The 14,106-nt window shown below is 45.3% G+C and overlaps 1 protein-coding gene across 1 annotated transcript in view; it reads right to left on the bottom strand.

Annotated features, from left to right (window-relative positions):
- The window catches only part of SLC7A14 (solute carrier family 7 member 14), a gene marked incomplete at both ends in the record, with an annotated part of 46,710 nt that overhangs the window by 7,397 nt on the left and 25,207 nt on the right, over positions 1–14,106 (bottom strand). The window contains 3 exons of the mRNA XM_080929200.1: positions 5,556–6,433; positions 8,515–8,723; positions 11,637–11,783. Coding sequence (XP_080785326.1) covers positions 5,556–6,433; positions 8,515–8,723; positions 11,637–11,783 — 1,234 coding nt within the window. The remainder of the gene's footprint in view (positions 1–5,555; positions 6,434–8,514; positions 8,724–11,636; positions 11,784–14,106) is intronic.

Below are 14,106 nucleotides of genomic sequence, written 5' to 3'. Positions count from 1 at the left end.
TCTGTGCTTGGGCTGAAAGGCGGTGGGTCACCTGACCCCAGGCTGGGTGGAGCAACCTCTTCCTGGGGTGCGCTTTCCAGCAGGAAGCCCTGCCCTCAGCAGATAGCTGAGGCACTCTGTTAGGCCCAAAGGGCCTTTTATTTTGACTGCTCTGGGATCAGGTTTCCAAAACAGACATTTGCGGTGTGTGTGTGTGTGCAGGGACAGGAGACCGGCGGTGAGAAGGTGTGCGCCACACCCACCCAGTCCCCACCAGTTCCTATCCTTCCTGATTATTATTATTTTTTTAACGTACCACCATGAACCCTGTTGATTGTAATAACAGTGAGGCTCGTTTCACGTGCTGTGATCAGGAAGAGCAGGCTGGATGGGAGAGGCTCTATCCCTGACCCTGCAGTTGGTCTACTGTGAAGTCAGGGTCTCATCTATAAGGTGCAGTTGGGGACCCCATCTTCATCTGAGCCGCGTGCCGGCTGATGACTGAGTGAGAGGTCCAGTGTTATGAATTAGTAAATCTCACAGAGCACAGAGACTCAAGAAAAATGTGTCCATTGCCCACCGAAGACCTGTAAACGAATATTCGCTGCAGCCTGATTTATCAGGACCACATGGAGACAACTTACAAAGTGACCAGAATGGAGCTTGCATTGTGGTGTATGGACACTGTGTAAGGCTAGTCAGCATCCACAATATGACAGTACGAGTCACAGTGGGTGGATCTCACCGACGGTGTCAGAGAGCAGCAGCCAAAGGCTCGGGCTTCCATGCACACCCACACACTAGCTCCAGGGCCCCCAACCCTTCCACAGTTCACTCTCCTTACATTCTTTTGCCTGAGTCTGGAGGCAGAGCCCCTTGTTTTCCTTTCTGTCTATGCTTGCCCGTGTCCAGAGCACTGCCCTCTCTGTAGACAGAGGGCCTTAGGCCAGCTTTATCTCCATAGTCTTTCCTTTTAAGCCATCCCTGTTGCCTTCCTGTGAGGCCTACATGACTTGTTCCTCACTCTCCTGAGCATGTCTGACTGAAAAGCCGTCACGAGGAAGTATGTTAGCCCAATTGATTTATGGACATACTATCAAGAATTTGGACAGCCCAGCACCCTTCCGCCCACCTTTGTTCTTCACAGTACTTTCTTCATCATGCTCTTAATCTTAGAACCAAGGAGGCAGGGAGAGGAGGGTCCAGAGTTCAAGGTTACTCTGGTGCTACATAGAGAATTTGAGGCCAGTTTTGGATATAAAAGACCTCAATGAATGAACAAACAGAAGGAAGAATATTTATATTATATCATAAAATACGCTGTCCAAATCTCTAGTCCTATCTTCTAAATGTAAAAACAAAACGTCATCTTCCTCAGAGGGACTGAATAAATGGTAAATGAAAACATGGCTGTTCCCATGGGAAAGGTACTGTGAGCTAGGCTACCTGATAATGAATTCTTTATAGGAGCCCTGGGGATAGGGGATAGGCCTGAAGGAGACCCTGGAGCATTCCACATTGTCATGCGTCCAACCTAATATGTCACAGTTCCTGAGATGGTGTCTGACCCCTGGAGATGCTCTACCAGCCTACACCTACCCAGAGGAAAGACACTGAACATGGCTTTGGGCTCACTTTGTGGGTGTTAGTGAACCCTTATTGTTTGTATCATTTCTCCTGTCTAACGGAGAGGCCGTGCCGGGAAATCTTGCTGGGGCTTGGTGAGTTATGCCCCTTTGAAGGTCAAAGCTCACAAAACACTGTTACAGAAGTCCTCTGATTAAGATTCACTTACAGAAGGCTGGATAACAGGGCACATCTCAGAACATCATCCCCTTATGACTCAGCTTTTAACCATGGAAATTTTTGTCAAGAAGCAATTGATTTCCTAAGAAGCTTCATTTAAAAATATCTCTACTGTCCTTCCCAGGAAAGTTAGCGTGTGCATGAGCTGCAGAGACAGTCGGTATCTGGAAGCCTCATGAATCCGGAGGAGGGATATTTATTGTAATTGTGTAAGATCATTAAGTATCTTTTATAACCCAATTTGGGGCTATGGGATAGCTATACTTATATAGGAAAGAATTTGTTTTTGCAAAACAGGTTTTGTAACTGAATTACCTTCCCTCTTGATAATGTCTTCTCTCCATAACAACAGGTCTCAAATTTGAGCCTGAATTAGAATCACCTAGAAGGTTGTTAAGTCTTGAACTGCATCCCAGCTAGTACACCATGATGTCAGCACCGAGGGCTTGAGAAGACATTTTGGGAAGCATGGATTTAGAAGACTATAGATTTTTGAAAACCTGGCTGCACATTAAAAATTTTTTTGGCCGAGCTCTACAATAATACTCCATGCTTGACCACGCTCAGGGAGTTTTCCTCTGCCTGATAACAAGCAAGGCCACTGGAGTTGGGGATGGTTCACATTGTGTTCTGCTGTGTGGCAACCGGCCTGCCCAAGTCGGTGGACAATGAGCGACTTCAGAGCTTTAAAAGAAAAACAGGAGATAAGTATTTCTTGTTACTTTCCCCATCGCTTTCTCACGGATGAATAAAGCAAAGCTCCATGAAGTTATGCGAATTTTCTGAATTTACAAGTCAAGGCTGGAGAAGGGCTTTGATTTGAACCTGGCACTGTTCAGTGCCAAAGGGGCCATTTTGGTACCACAAGAACCAGAGATGTGATATAGAACCCCCGGTTATAAATTTGTGAGAGATTCTATGCAAAAGGAACATGTGGGGTTCTTGCTCAGAAATTTCTCAGATTTCAAAACAGCAGTAGCAGCAGATCGTTAACCTAGGCCCAACAAACATTGAGATCAAACCAGAGTTTGTTCAGAGGTATGTGGTGAGGTGATTCGAACCCTAGAACTAAAGTGTGGGTATCCTGAGTTCAAGAATCCCCCTATTCCACTAACTTTAGTTATCTGACATTTTGGAGCTTTAGTTTACTCTTTCATAAAATTGAGTGGGACAGAGGTGGTGACAGGCAGTGTATTTATTATAGGGGCCATGGTGGGGGACTCTAATATAAGAAGCTCACGGCTTGTTTGTGGTGCTACGAGTCAAATTCAGATTTTGTTCTTACCAGGCAAGCGCTCTACCACCAAGCCCTGTGCTGGCCCTGATTAATGACCCTGAGCCCCACCCCAGCTCTGTAGACTTTGGCTATGTGCTCTTAAGCAGGAACTGTTGTTTCTTTATCTGTACAGTAGAGATTGCCATGAGATTGTAATCAGCAAGACCCTCACAATAACTTGTAAATAGTGCTGTATTTTCAATTCCTCCTACGAAACAAAGAGTTTGTGTATATGAATCAATGATCTTTCCTTTACTGTTTCACTTTTTAAATTAAAAAAAAAAATCATCTATAGCAGTGTTCTCAACCTCCCTAACACTGTACAAAACCCTTAAATAGAGTTCCTCATGTTGTGGAGACCCCCCCCAACCATAAAATTATTCAATTGCGACTCCATAACTGAAATTTTGCCGCGGTTATGGATTGTGATGTCACTATCTGATATTCAGGATATTTGATATGCGACCCCAAAAAGGGTCGTGACCCACAGACTGAGAACTACTGACCTCTAGTGTCTTCCTAAGTAAGAGCATTTGCGAAAGTACAGAATTTCTATATAGGAAGGGTTTCGTTTGTCTGTTTTTTGATGTGGAGGAGTAGAATTATTAAATGTTCTAGAAAGCTCATGTAAATAGCCTCCAAAATTATCTGTATTGTCACTCATGGGGTGGCACCTGGCAGTGGGTGACCTTGTTCTGGATTCGGACTTTGTTCATTGAGCCTGCGAACATGTATTGACACCTGTTTTCGCTTGACAGTCACATAACTAAAACCTTTCTACCCACATCAGTCACTTCTGTCTAGAGCAGGCGGCCCTCCCATTGATTAGCTACAGTTCAGACGTGTGTGAAGAGAAACGAGAACGTGTTAAGAAAGTCTACACTCGAAGAAAATATCAACGAGCCAGTGGGGTGTCCTCAAAAAACACCCCTAAAGTTTAACAGGATTAAACTAAAGAGGGAAAGGTTGGGACAAAGTGCTCTGGGAAGAGACAGCGTGGCCTGGAGAATTGGACTCTCCTGGAGAAACTTACCATTTCTTTTAGTTGTTTTTCCTACTTCCATCTTATTAAATCTTTCCTTCAGGTCCCACCCACATCTTTCCTTTAGGCCCTACCCACATCTTCAGGCCCCACCTACTTTTTTCCTTCAGGCCCCACCCACACCTTTCCTTCATGCCCCACCCACATCTTTCCTTCAGGCCCCATTTACATCTTTTCTTCAGGCCCCACCCACATCTTTCCTTCAGGCCCCACCCACATCTTTTTTTCAGGCCCCACCCACATCTTTCCTTCAGGCCCCACCCACATCTTAATTTTTCAAAGTGCTTTCTGGCAATTTTCACTTTTCTCTGAGAAGTACTTCACTATTACTTAAGAAATATCTCCTGAGCACATTCCATAGGTGTTTTGTTGTTCTAGGTGCACACTGGCTCCCAGTAGTGAACAGGCTGCTAATCATGTGAATGCCTGTTCCTTTAACCCGACCAATTGATCCATGTCTGTTCCTCTTGCCTTATTAGGCAGGGAAATGCTTAACATTTAACTCTCCTGTTCTGCAAAGCTCCTTTGCTAAGTATTTGGGGACCCTCAGGGCTACCAAAAACAAGTGCAGGAAAAACAAACTTTAAAATTTGCTTAGAGGCCCCTCTCAAGTTATCACTGATTCATCCTAGACACCTCATCCACGGTCAGACTGAGTCATCATGGAACAAAAGTGTAATACAAATGGACCACAAATTAGTCAAATTCCGTGTCTCAGGAAAGTATGGGGCTCTTGCAGTCAGTGAAAGTGGGTTCCGAGAGCAGCATGTGTTTGCGTTGGAAGATGGCAGAGGCTCTAACAAAGTCAGGCCCCTCACTGATGGCAGACAAAGGTACGCAAGCATGGGAGCGTGACCTTCCATTGGCATTTGGCAGGGTGACATAGAGACCTTGGGGCCTCTTTACAAAAGCCAGCGTGAACTGACAGATGTCAAATGGTGCCCTGATAAAAGCCGTGTCAGAAAAATAATGCCCCAATCCATACTTGGCTCACACTTCGTTTAGTTAAAAAAAAAAAAAAGACTGTGATAGACCTTTCAGTTTAATCTGGTCAAATTAAGATCACTGAACCCTTTTATAATTTACCATAATTTTTAGTTTCTAAGATAGAAGTTCAGCCAACCACCCCCCATATCCTACAATGTTATGTCTTTGAAAAAAAAAATGGGTATTCATTTTGAGCAAACCTTGTCTGGCACTAACTATTCTCACACAAGAAGAACTTTCAGTGATTGGGTATTTAACGAAGTAATGGATTGATAGGCATCGTTCTTCCAAGAGCATATCAGGCAGAACATGGGTAACCGGCTTTATTGACCAGTGAAGAAAACATGGGTCTATAGAACCAGCCCGATGGAGGAGGCATCTTATCCAGTTAGGGCATAATGTTGGGATAAGCCTGTTCAAGACCTTAAAGGGGAAACACCCAAGGCTCCAGAAGACATTGCTTACCCACAAAGCACCAGACCGCAAACCGGATCCACGTGATGGTGGAGAGCTTTAGCATGAGATAGATATTCACCAACATGGCAAAGGCAGGCACAAAGGGGAGGCAGGGGGCCATGTACGGCAGCTTCTTGGGGTTCTCTGGCTGCTGCAGGATTACAAACACCAGCGCACTGATCAGCAGCACCATCAGAACAACCAGAAGGATGGCCCACCAGCTCTGGCCTGAGATGTACTCGGAGCCAAAGATGATGAAGGAGCAGAAGATGAATATGAGGATGAACAACAGGAGCACGCAGATGGTCACCGTGTGCCCGGTCGCGGCCGTGGGGCGGTCCATTTTGCCTGGAAGACCCAGCCGGATTCTCATGGTGTAGTATCGGGGTCCGATCAGCTTCTTCAACTTGATGAGATAGATGTTTTCTGATTCATCGGCTTCTATGCCCGTGGTCATGTCCACAGTACCGTAGTTGGGGTGGTTGACGTTGTAGGCAGACTTATCTGATTTCCCTATGAGCATCTCGTTGTCTCCCAAGGACGGCAGGTTTTTGGCCCCACAGGTGTTGGTGGCCGGGCTGGAAAACTCCTCCCCTTCACTCACAGGAGAACAAGTTTCCTTCTCACAGTCAGCCAGGATGCCTTCCTTCTTCTTGGTGTGCTCCTCAGACAGGAACTTGACAAAACCATCGATGTCGCTCTCAGGTTGATATCGAAGAAGCAAGACACAGACAGAGACCAAGGTGTAGGCGAGGAGCGTGCCGATGGACATCATCTCTATGAGGTCCCGCAGGCTCACCAGCAGAGAGAGGAGAGCCGCCAGGAATCCTGACACGATGCAGGCGACCACTGGTGTCTCTGTGTAAGAGCTCACGTGAGCCAGGAACCTGGAGGGGAGGTGCAGGCACAGGGTTAAGGGTCATAGTACCCATGGTGACCGATTCTAACATACCAGTGTGCTGGAACTGCAGCGTCAGCAGCTTGTGAGGTTAGCTCCTCCTGGCCCCGCCCTTCTGATTAATTTCTGTTTTTACCTCTGTCTCAAAGTTTGTTACCATTAAAAAAGTATAATTTACAGGATTAGGAGCATCCACTCCCACTCAGGCCATAGAAGGTGGTACTTTGCTACAGTGTTTTAGGGGCCTCGGACCAGCCTATGTATACTCTTTGATTAGGATGTAACTAAATAAAATAATTAATTAAAAATAATAATTTAATTTAATTTATTGGTTTGAAACCATTTTTTTTTTTTTTTTTTTTTTTTTTGAATCGAGAGGTCCTATTCATTATGTGACAAGAAGGGCTGATGGAATCTAGGAGGTATGCTAGAAATCTACATGGAAGCCCACCGAAGCTGGGAGGATCTTCGATCTGAAGTATCCTCGAGGCTTGTTGGGGATGAGTATTCTCACAAGCCCTACAGCATCAGGATCTTTGGAGGTTGGTGGTCAGCCAACTGTACTTTTAAAAAAGACACCCTCGAGTTTCCAAACCCGAGAGACATTTGCAAACCTTTGCAAACAAAGGTCCAGGGATTGAGTTGGTAAAATAGCATGCCAGTTAAGAAGCTCGTAGACACAGGTTCAAGTCCAGCCGAAAATGAGGTCAGCCAGTGTGACTGAAATAGGGGTTCTCCGGCATCAGGCCCTGTGAGCCCTAAGGAAGCTCTCCTGCCCTTCTCTTCTTCCAGCCCTACCTCCTCCATTTCTTCTCCTGCCCTCCTCTCTCTCCTTTCGACCTCCCCTTAGCCCCTCCATTTCTATTAGGAATCTCACAGCATGGTGTGCTAGGCTCATTTCCTCTTAGTTTTTTTTTTTTTTTGTGTTGTTGTTTTTGTTTGTTTGTTTTTTAATGGCAGGAAAACCTTATGGCTGTGTGAACTTGTCTCTGCCGCCAGCAACATCATCTCAGTCCCTCTCTTGATCACCGCAAAGGCAGCTGCTCTAAGCTGGTGTAGACTCGGGTGAGTAGAGGAAACATAGCAGGAAGTGACAGCTAGTGGCAGAGGTAAAGCCTGTGTTCTCTTGACACTGCCGGGAACTACTTGGTCTCCTGTGGGAAACACTGGGAATCGTGTCCTGTTTGAAAGTGGAAAATGAAGCAATTTGTGGCTACCCAAAGGCTGGAACTCCAAAAGTGTTGCTACTGTCAAAAGTCTGAGCATCAGGGCTGGAGGGATAGCTCAGTGGTTAAGAGCACCAGCTATTTTAGAGGGCATGGGTTTCAATTCCTGGCAGCTCACAACCATCTTTAACTCAGTTCCAGGGGATCTGACATCTTCTGGCCTTCAGAAGAACCAGACACACGTGTGGTGTTTAGAGACCTGCTGGCCAAACACCCACACAATTAAAAGTCTGAGTTTCAGAGCCAGACAGTTCTTGTTTAGGATCCTGGCTCAGTACTCATCAGCTACAAGCTTTGGACTTTGCTACCATGTTGATTTTTGGTAGACTCATCTGCAAAGTGACTTCAGGAAACACATGGGTCACAGCAAACAGAGCACCCAGCTACCCCAGCGGCCATAACTGTTCCCCAGGTGACGGTTCTCATTACAACCACCATCTTCTCAGCAGAGGATCTTATCTCCTCTATGGTTGTTGAATGTTTTCCAGCTTCTGGGGAACTTTGCAGAGAGAATCCAGGTCTCAATATGAGGCAGGCCTAAGATTTCCCTGGGATGGGCTGTTTCTTCTCAAAGTACCCTCACCTTCCATGTAGAATTTTGGACCTATTGCCCACACAAGGGAAATGCTCCCACAAGAGGAGGGAGAGGGACACCGAGCAGTTGGTTCTGAACCGAGGGACCTAGAGTCAAATGAGAGTCTGTTTCAGTCTGAGCTTTTTAAATCGAGACTTTGGCAAGGCTCTGAGTCTTTAGGAAAGGCAATCACCAAGATGGCGATCAGTGGACGCCGGTCCCCCTAGATAGGGATAGCCGAGTAGAGTACATTTCCCGAGGACCCCTTACCTGAAAAGCAGCCCGTCACCAGCCATGGCGTAAATGACCCTGGGCATGGGGAAGAGGGAACCCAGCAGGCTGACAGTCAGTCCTGCCACTGACCCAATGGCTACTACAAACTTCGCAGCATAGAAGCCATGGGCCACAAACATCTCCATGAGCGGGGACTCCGTGTCGATGGCATAATATGGCACCATCAGAGTTAAGATCATGCTCACCTGTGAAGACAGAAGAGACAGGCTGGAGGCAGGCAGGACCGTCAGCACAGACAGGGGACCCCGGCCTGGAGACAGCTTCTATGGTACTTTGGTTCTGTCATTAAATGGCCATGTGGCTTTATTTTAAGCCATATGGTCTTCATGTTTTCTCCCTTTATCTATCTGTCTGTCTGTATGTCTATCTGTCTATTGTCTGTTTTTAAATGTGTGTGTAAGTGCGTGAGTGTGTGTGCATGTGTGTGTGAGTGTGTGTGTGTGTGTGTGTGCATGTGTGTGTGTGTATGTGAGTGGAGGCTGAAGGACATTATAGGGTAGCTCAATTTCAATTCTCTTCTTTCATGTGGATTGTGGAGTCTTTGTCTCAGGTTGTCTGCGTGGTAACCAGCACCTTTATCTACTGGGCTATCTTACCAGCACAAGGACAAGACTTTTCCTTCTTTTATTCCTTTGGGATCCCCTGGTTCTTATCTGTGCTTCCCACTCATTCCCAGCCAGAGAGTTCAAAACCCTGAAAGTGTTTCGGACTTCCACAGACTGAACTGACAGGGCCACATTAAGCCTGACTTCTTCTGCCTGGCTTAGTGCCGAGGGTCATGCAGGCCAGCAAAGAACTGTGGTATCAGGCAGGAATCCAATTGTCCTCTATCTGTGAAGTCACAGTGCCTCTACTTAATCAGGATACACTTGTGTGGGGACTTGTGTAGGGATGCTCCTTTCCGTCCTACATCAAAGATCTGTTATAAAACTGGTTTCTTTAGCATTGGTCCTAAACAATGGATCCTGTAGTCACATGTGGCTCTCCCTGGAATAAAAACATCCCTGACACCAAGAAAGAGAATTGAAAGCCTGAAAAGGATAGGGCAGGTCACATGTAGATCACTTCTTTGCCTGTTTGTCAGGACCCAAGGTGACCCAGGGAAAACATGGGCCACCAGGGAAGACCACAGACGATGCCATGACAGCCCCGCAACTTGGTAGCAGAGTAGAGGCTTACTGACCAGGACAACACCAACTGGTCCCTGAGGCATGGCTGAGGCTGGTGTAGTCTGAAAGACAGTGGTCCTCAGGGGTGGGCCACTTGTCACATTGACTTTGAGGATTCAGTAGAGTGGCTGGGAGTGTGTTGTTGATCCTCACAGCAACTCTCAGAGTCTCTGGCCACACAGAATGGTATGGGATAAGATGTCTGCTTGGTAGATGCAAAAAAAAAGTACCCTGTAATCTCTGAAGTACTATTTAAGGAAGGAGCCACAACGATAGGAGTCATTGTGTATATGTGTGTATGTGTGTGTGTGTGTGTGTGTGTGTGTGTGTGTGTGTGTGATGCCCATGTCTACTTCCTTGGGAAGTAGGAGAGAGGGCGGGGTAGGATGGTGAAATTGAGGAAGGAGACAACAGGGCAGAGGAGATCTGTTGCTCCTGCCCTGACACCTCTCCCACCACACAAGGACAATCACAGTCTGAATAAAATGAAGCCACTTGACTGTGTGTGCATAGAGGGCTGTAATAATTGGCCCATTCATAGAATGTCTGGGTGGGCAACTGAATTGCTATCAATAGACAATCCTGAATGCATAGTACCTCATCACATGGTCAGGATTGTAGGTAATAATTTCACTTTTTGTTTTTGGCAGGGGGCAGGTAATGATAAATGACAGGTTTGAAAGGATGTTCCCACATCCCGACTCATTTTCTAATTGCACTGACTTTTAGCTTATTAGACATATATGTTTCTTCAGATTAGTGCACTAGAATCTTTGGAGGGTGATGCTTAGCAAACTATACTTTAAAGCCAACCTATGGATGCTGCATTTCCCCTGGTTGTGGTGACCCAAATAGACTTCAGGACCTGGGACAGTTTGTATCCTGGTGGCTGGTCAGACCATTATAGGAACTAAGAAGCTGTTGGATGTGGCTAACAATTTCTGTGATGGAAATTCTGCCATGGGGACAGAGAAATGAAACCTCAGAATCAGTATGTGTGGGAGTGTACATGTGAGTCCCGGAGGAGACCAGGCAAGAGACTTTGTTCTGAGGGAAACCCCAAGAGTTTGAGCTGCTGTCCACAGACTGAACGGAAAAGAACTGTGGTTCTCTCCAGATTTCAGGGCGAGAGTGTTTCCCAAGGACAGTACGTTCTCTCGCCCTGGTCTGCAGGAACCTTGCCTCTTCACTGCCGGGAAGCTCCCAGAAGACAGAAGAGCATTGAGCTCTGTGCACAGAGGCCACAGTGCTTCAGCTTGCCCACCACCCGTTACTGCCAGCCTATGACCGGAGCCGCTTGGACAACAGCCCGACTCTGGCACACTGTCCCTAGGCATAGGGAAGAGACTTGAGAGGCACAGGCTGAGCTGAGGGCCTGGGGCTTTTCTTTTCCTCTATTTTGAGGCCCCGAGGGTTTATTTTCCCTTGACACCAGGTAGGTAGAGCTACAGAGGGACACAAGGAAAAACCATGCAAGCACCAACCAACAAGGAGTGAGAAGCCTATGTACTGAGGGAGGAGGTGTCAAACCTCTACAGTCACATTTGCTGTTGTTGTGTGAGTGTGAATGCCTGTGTGTGCGGGTGTGTGTACAGCATTGTGTTGAGGCCAGAAGATAACCTTACGTATTCCTCAGGTGCTGTCCTCTCACCCCCTCTCTCTGAGATAGGGTATCTCACTGTTCACTGGTGTGGAACTTGTAAGAAGGGGAAGCTGGCTGGCCAGTGAGTCCTAGAGATCTGTCTGTCTGCCTCCCCAGCACAGGGATTATAAGTGCATACAACCATGCCTGACTTTTGCTTTTCCTATGTGTTCTTAGGATTGACCTTACATTCTTGCTTGCACAACCATCTCCTTAACCCCAGAGTCATGTTTTGCCATAAAACATAAAGGGCCATGAAGAAGGTCCTACTGGCACCTGGTACTTACAGACACATACGCTGTCAGGCAGATGACCAGGGATGCAGTGATGGCATAAGGGATGGATGTGTTGGGGTTCTTAGCTTCCTCGCCAGTGGTGGCAATGATGTCAAAGCCAATGAACGCGTAGAAGCACGTGGCTGCACCTTGCAGCACCTGTAAAGATGATGCCATCTGTTAGGCTCAGAAGATGAGGACAGAACCATGGCTTAAATGTGGTGCCTACTGCTGCCCAGTGCTCTGCAGAAATTCCTGAATAGCACAGGGAGTGGTGGAAGAGCAAGTGTCCAGCATCCACACTCTGTTTCCTGCTACTTTACTGTATGACTCCGGGAAGTTTCTGGGAAGTGTTATATACAGATGAGAAATTTATGGCCAAATAAAAATTGGATTAGCCAACATAATCACACTTTTTTTTGAAAAAAATTCTGTATGTTTTTTTGGGGGATTATTGAACACAGAGCCTCATGCATACTAGTGGGTTCTTGACCGCTGAGATGCTTCTGGCCATTGTGGTACCCATGTATTTTGTACTTTATGTCTTGTTTTCACCTAGCAATAATCAACCATGATGTAAATCCTTGTAAGGGATTTTTGAAAATGTGCAAAGACACTTTTGGCCACCATGGATGCATTGGATGGGAGCTACTGGCCTTCTGTGGGTAGGATACTGGTACTTCTGCACAAAGTATTATTCTGTCCCAATTCAGACACATATCATCTCCATGGTAGCTTCTAGATTCTAAGGTTTTGATTTCTAGTGCCTTTGAAAGGAAGGCGGGGTAGAGACTGTTTGGCTTTCTGTTCCTTTTGGGGTTTGAATGACGTAGTCGGGTATGAGGTAGGTGGCTGGGTAAAGGTGGATGGATGCCAATTACCCAGCAACACTTGATGATGTGTGTCTGCAGGTTTGGGGTGACCTCCAAGAGTGACTGGACCTTCAGTCACAATGTTGTTGAAATCCTTCCATCGGGGACCACGTGACTCTAATTTAGGTGTTCTTTCCTACCCTTGATAGTCTCCCTCTCAACAGTAAGTGAAAATGTGCCTCTTCAAATAGTTGAGAGGCCTTTGTAGGGGAGGATAAACTTGTGTGTTCCAGGAGGACAGAGCATGTGCAGAGAGAACTTCTTTCCTCCCTCTCCACGTGTGGTTTGTAAGGGAATGAAGTGCTCATTTTTAACCTTCCCCACTGACTTCTTCATAAGCACAGACCAAAATACTAGATAGAGCTGGTAAAATGTGTCACAAAGTTGATAATCTTCTCAGGATGTCCAGAGTAACCTTTGCTCATCCGTTTAATATGGAGGATCTCAGCTGGGTTTGAGTTTGTCATGTTTCAGACTCCTAACCTAGGATTTCTGATTCAGAGGTGAGTGGTATCATGGGAAATTTGTGAATTTTTTAAAGAAAAGAATCAAATTTTTATTTTTACTAGCCTTTAAATTTTAGGATTTATGGATTATGGATATAATTTTTGTCATCAATAGAACCAGATATTTTTGCATCATGAGACTTTTGTAGGGATAGTGAAAAATCATTTATGCTGGTCTAAATTACTGTAGTTTTGGATATAGATACTAATAAAGAAGTACACTGCTATTATGGTACAGTCTAAGGATATGTATTAGTTAATTTCAGTAGAATTTCTTTAAAATGTCTTCATAATTAGGTTCTCCATTTGAAATTCCATTCTAACGTGGGAGTCCATGAGATGCCCTTTGCCATATTTAAACGGAACTAGAGCACAGAGAAAAGAATGCTCACTCCAGTGGATCAAGTGGGCATGAGTTATTCTCTGGAAGAGAAGAGATCTATTTTTCCTCCAGCAAAGCCTTTGTATCAGGCTATAGGAAGTGCTGTCAGCTTCCAGATGAACAAAGGAAACATATTTTATTGCATCATACAAGTAGGCAGGTCCATTTTCTTGGACATGCATTTATTTTCACTTATCTGGGGAATAGTGCTGATTTTCTTTTTTTTTAAACTTTATTTTAAAAAACAAAGATAAAAGAAAAAAATTTTAAACATTTTTGCATAAATGTATACAAATACAATTGTGTTCGTGCTTGGCTTTTTTTTTTCTTTTTTTTAAAGGTTTGATACTCTGCATTAAGGTCTTAGTAGTTATAATGAGCAGAAAGTACATGTAAAACAGGAGGTAACCCGGAATTAGTCAACGTTTCCTTGGTGTGTAAGGATTGAGCATGACAGTTTTTTTTTTTTTTTTTTTGGTTTTGTTTTCTTTTTTTCTTGGACTTCATACAGTCTGTGAGTTGTTTCTGGGGCAGTCTGAGCCTCTGGGGTTAGCATCCCACTATCAGTGACTGCATATTATGTCTGTTCTTTTGTGACTGGGTTATCTCACTCAGGATGGTATAGTGCTGATTTTCAAGGATGAACACATGTTGGGATTGTAGGTTCATGAGGTTGACTCAATCATAGTGAAGCCATGCCTTAATGTAGGTCTTAGTTTTCT

This window comes from Micromys minutus (genome assembly GCF_963924665.1).
Source record: "Micromys minutus genome assembly, chromosome: 15".
NCBI classification, from domain to species: Eukaryota; Metazoa; Chordata; class Mammalia; order Rodentia; family Muridae; genus Micromys; species Micromys minutus.
The sequence above is the reverse complement of the archived record's forward strand: the minus strand, read 5'-3'. Positions and strand labels throughout refer to the sequence as shown.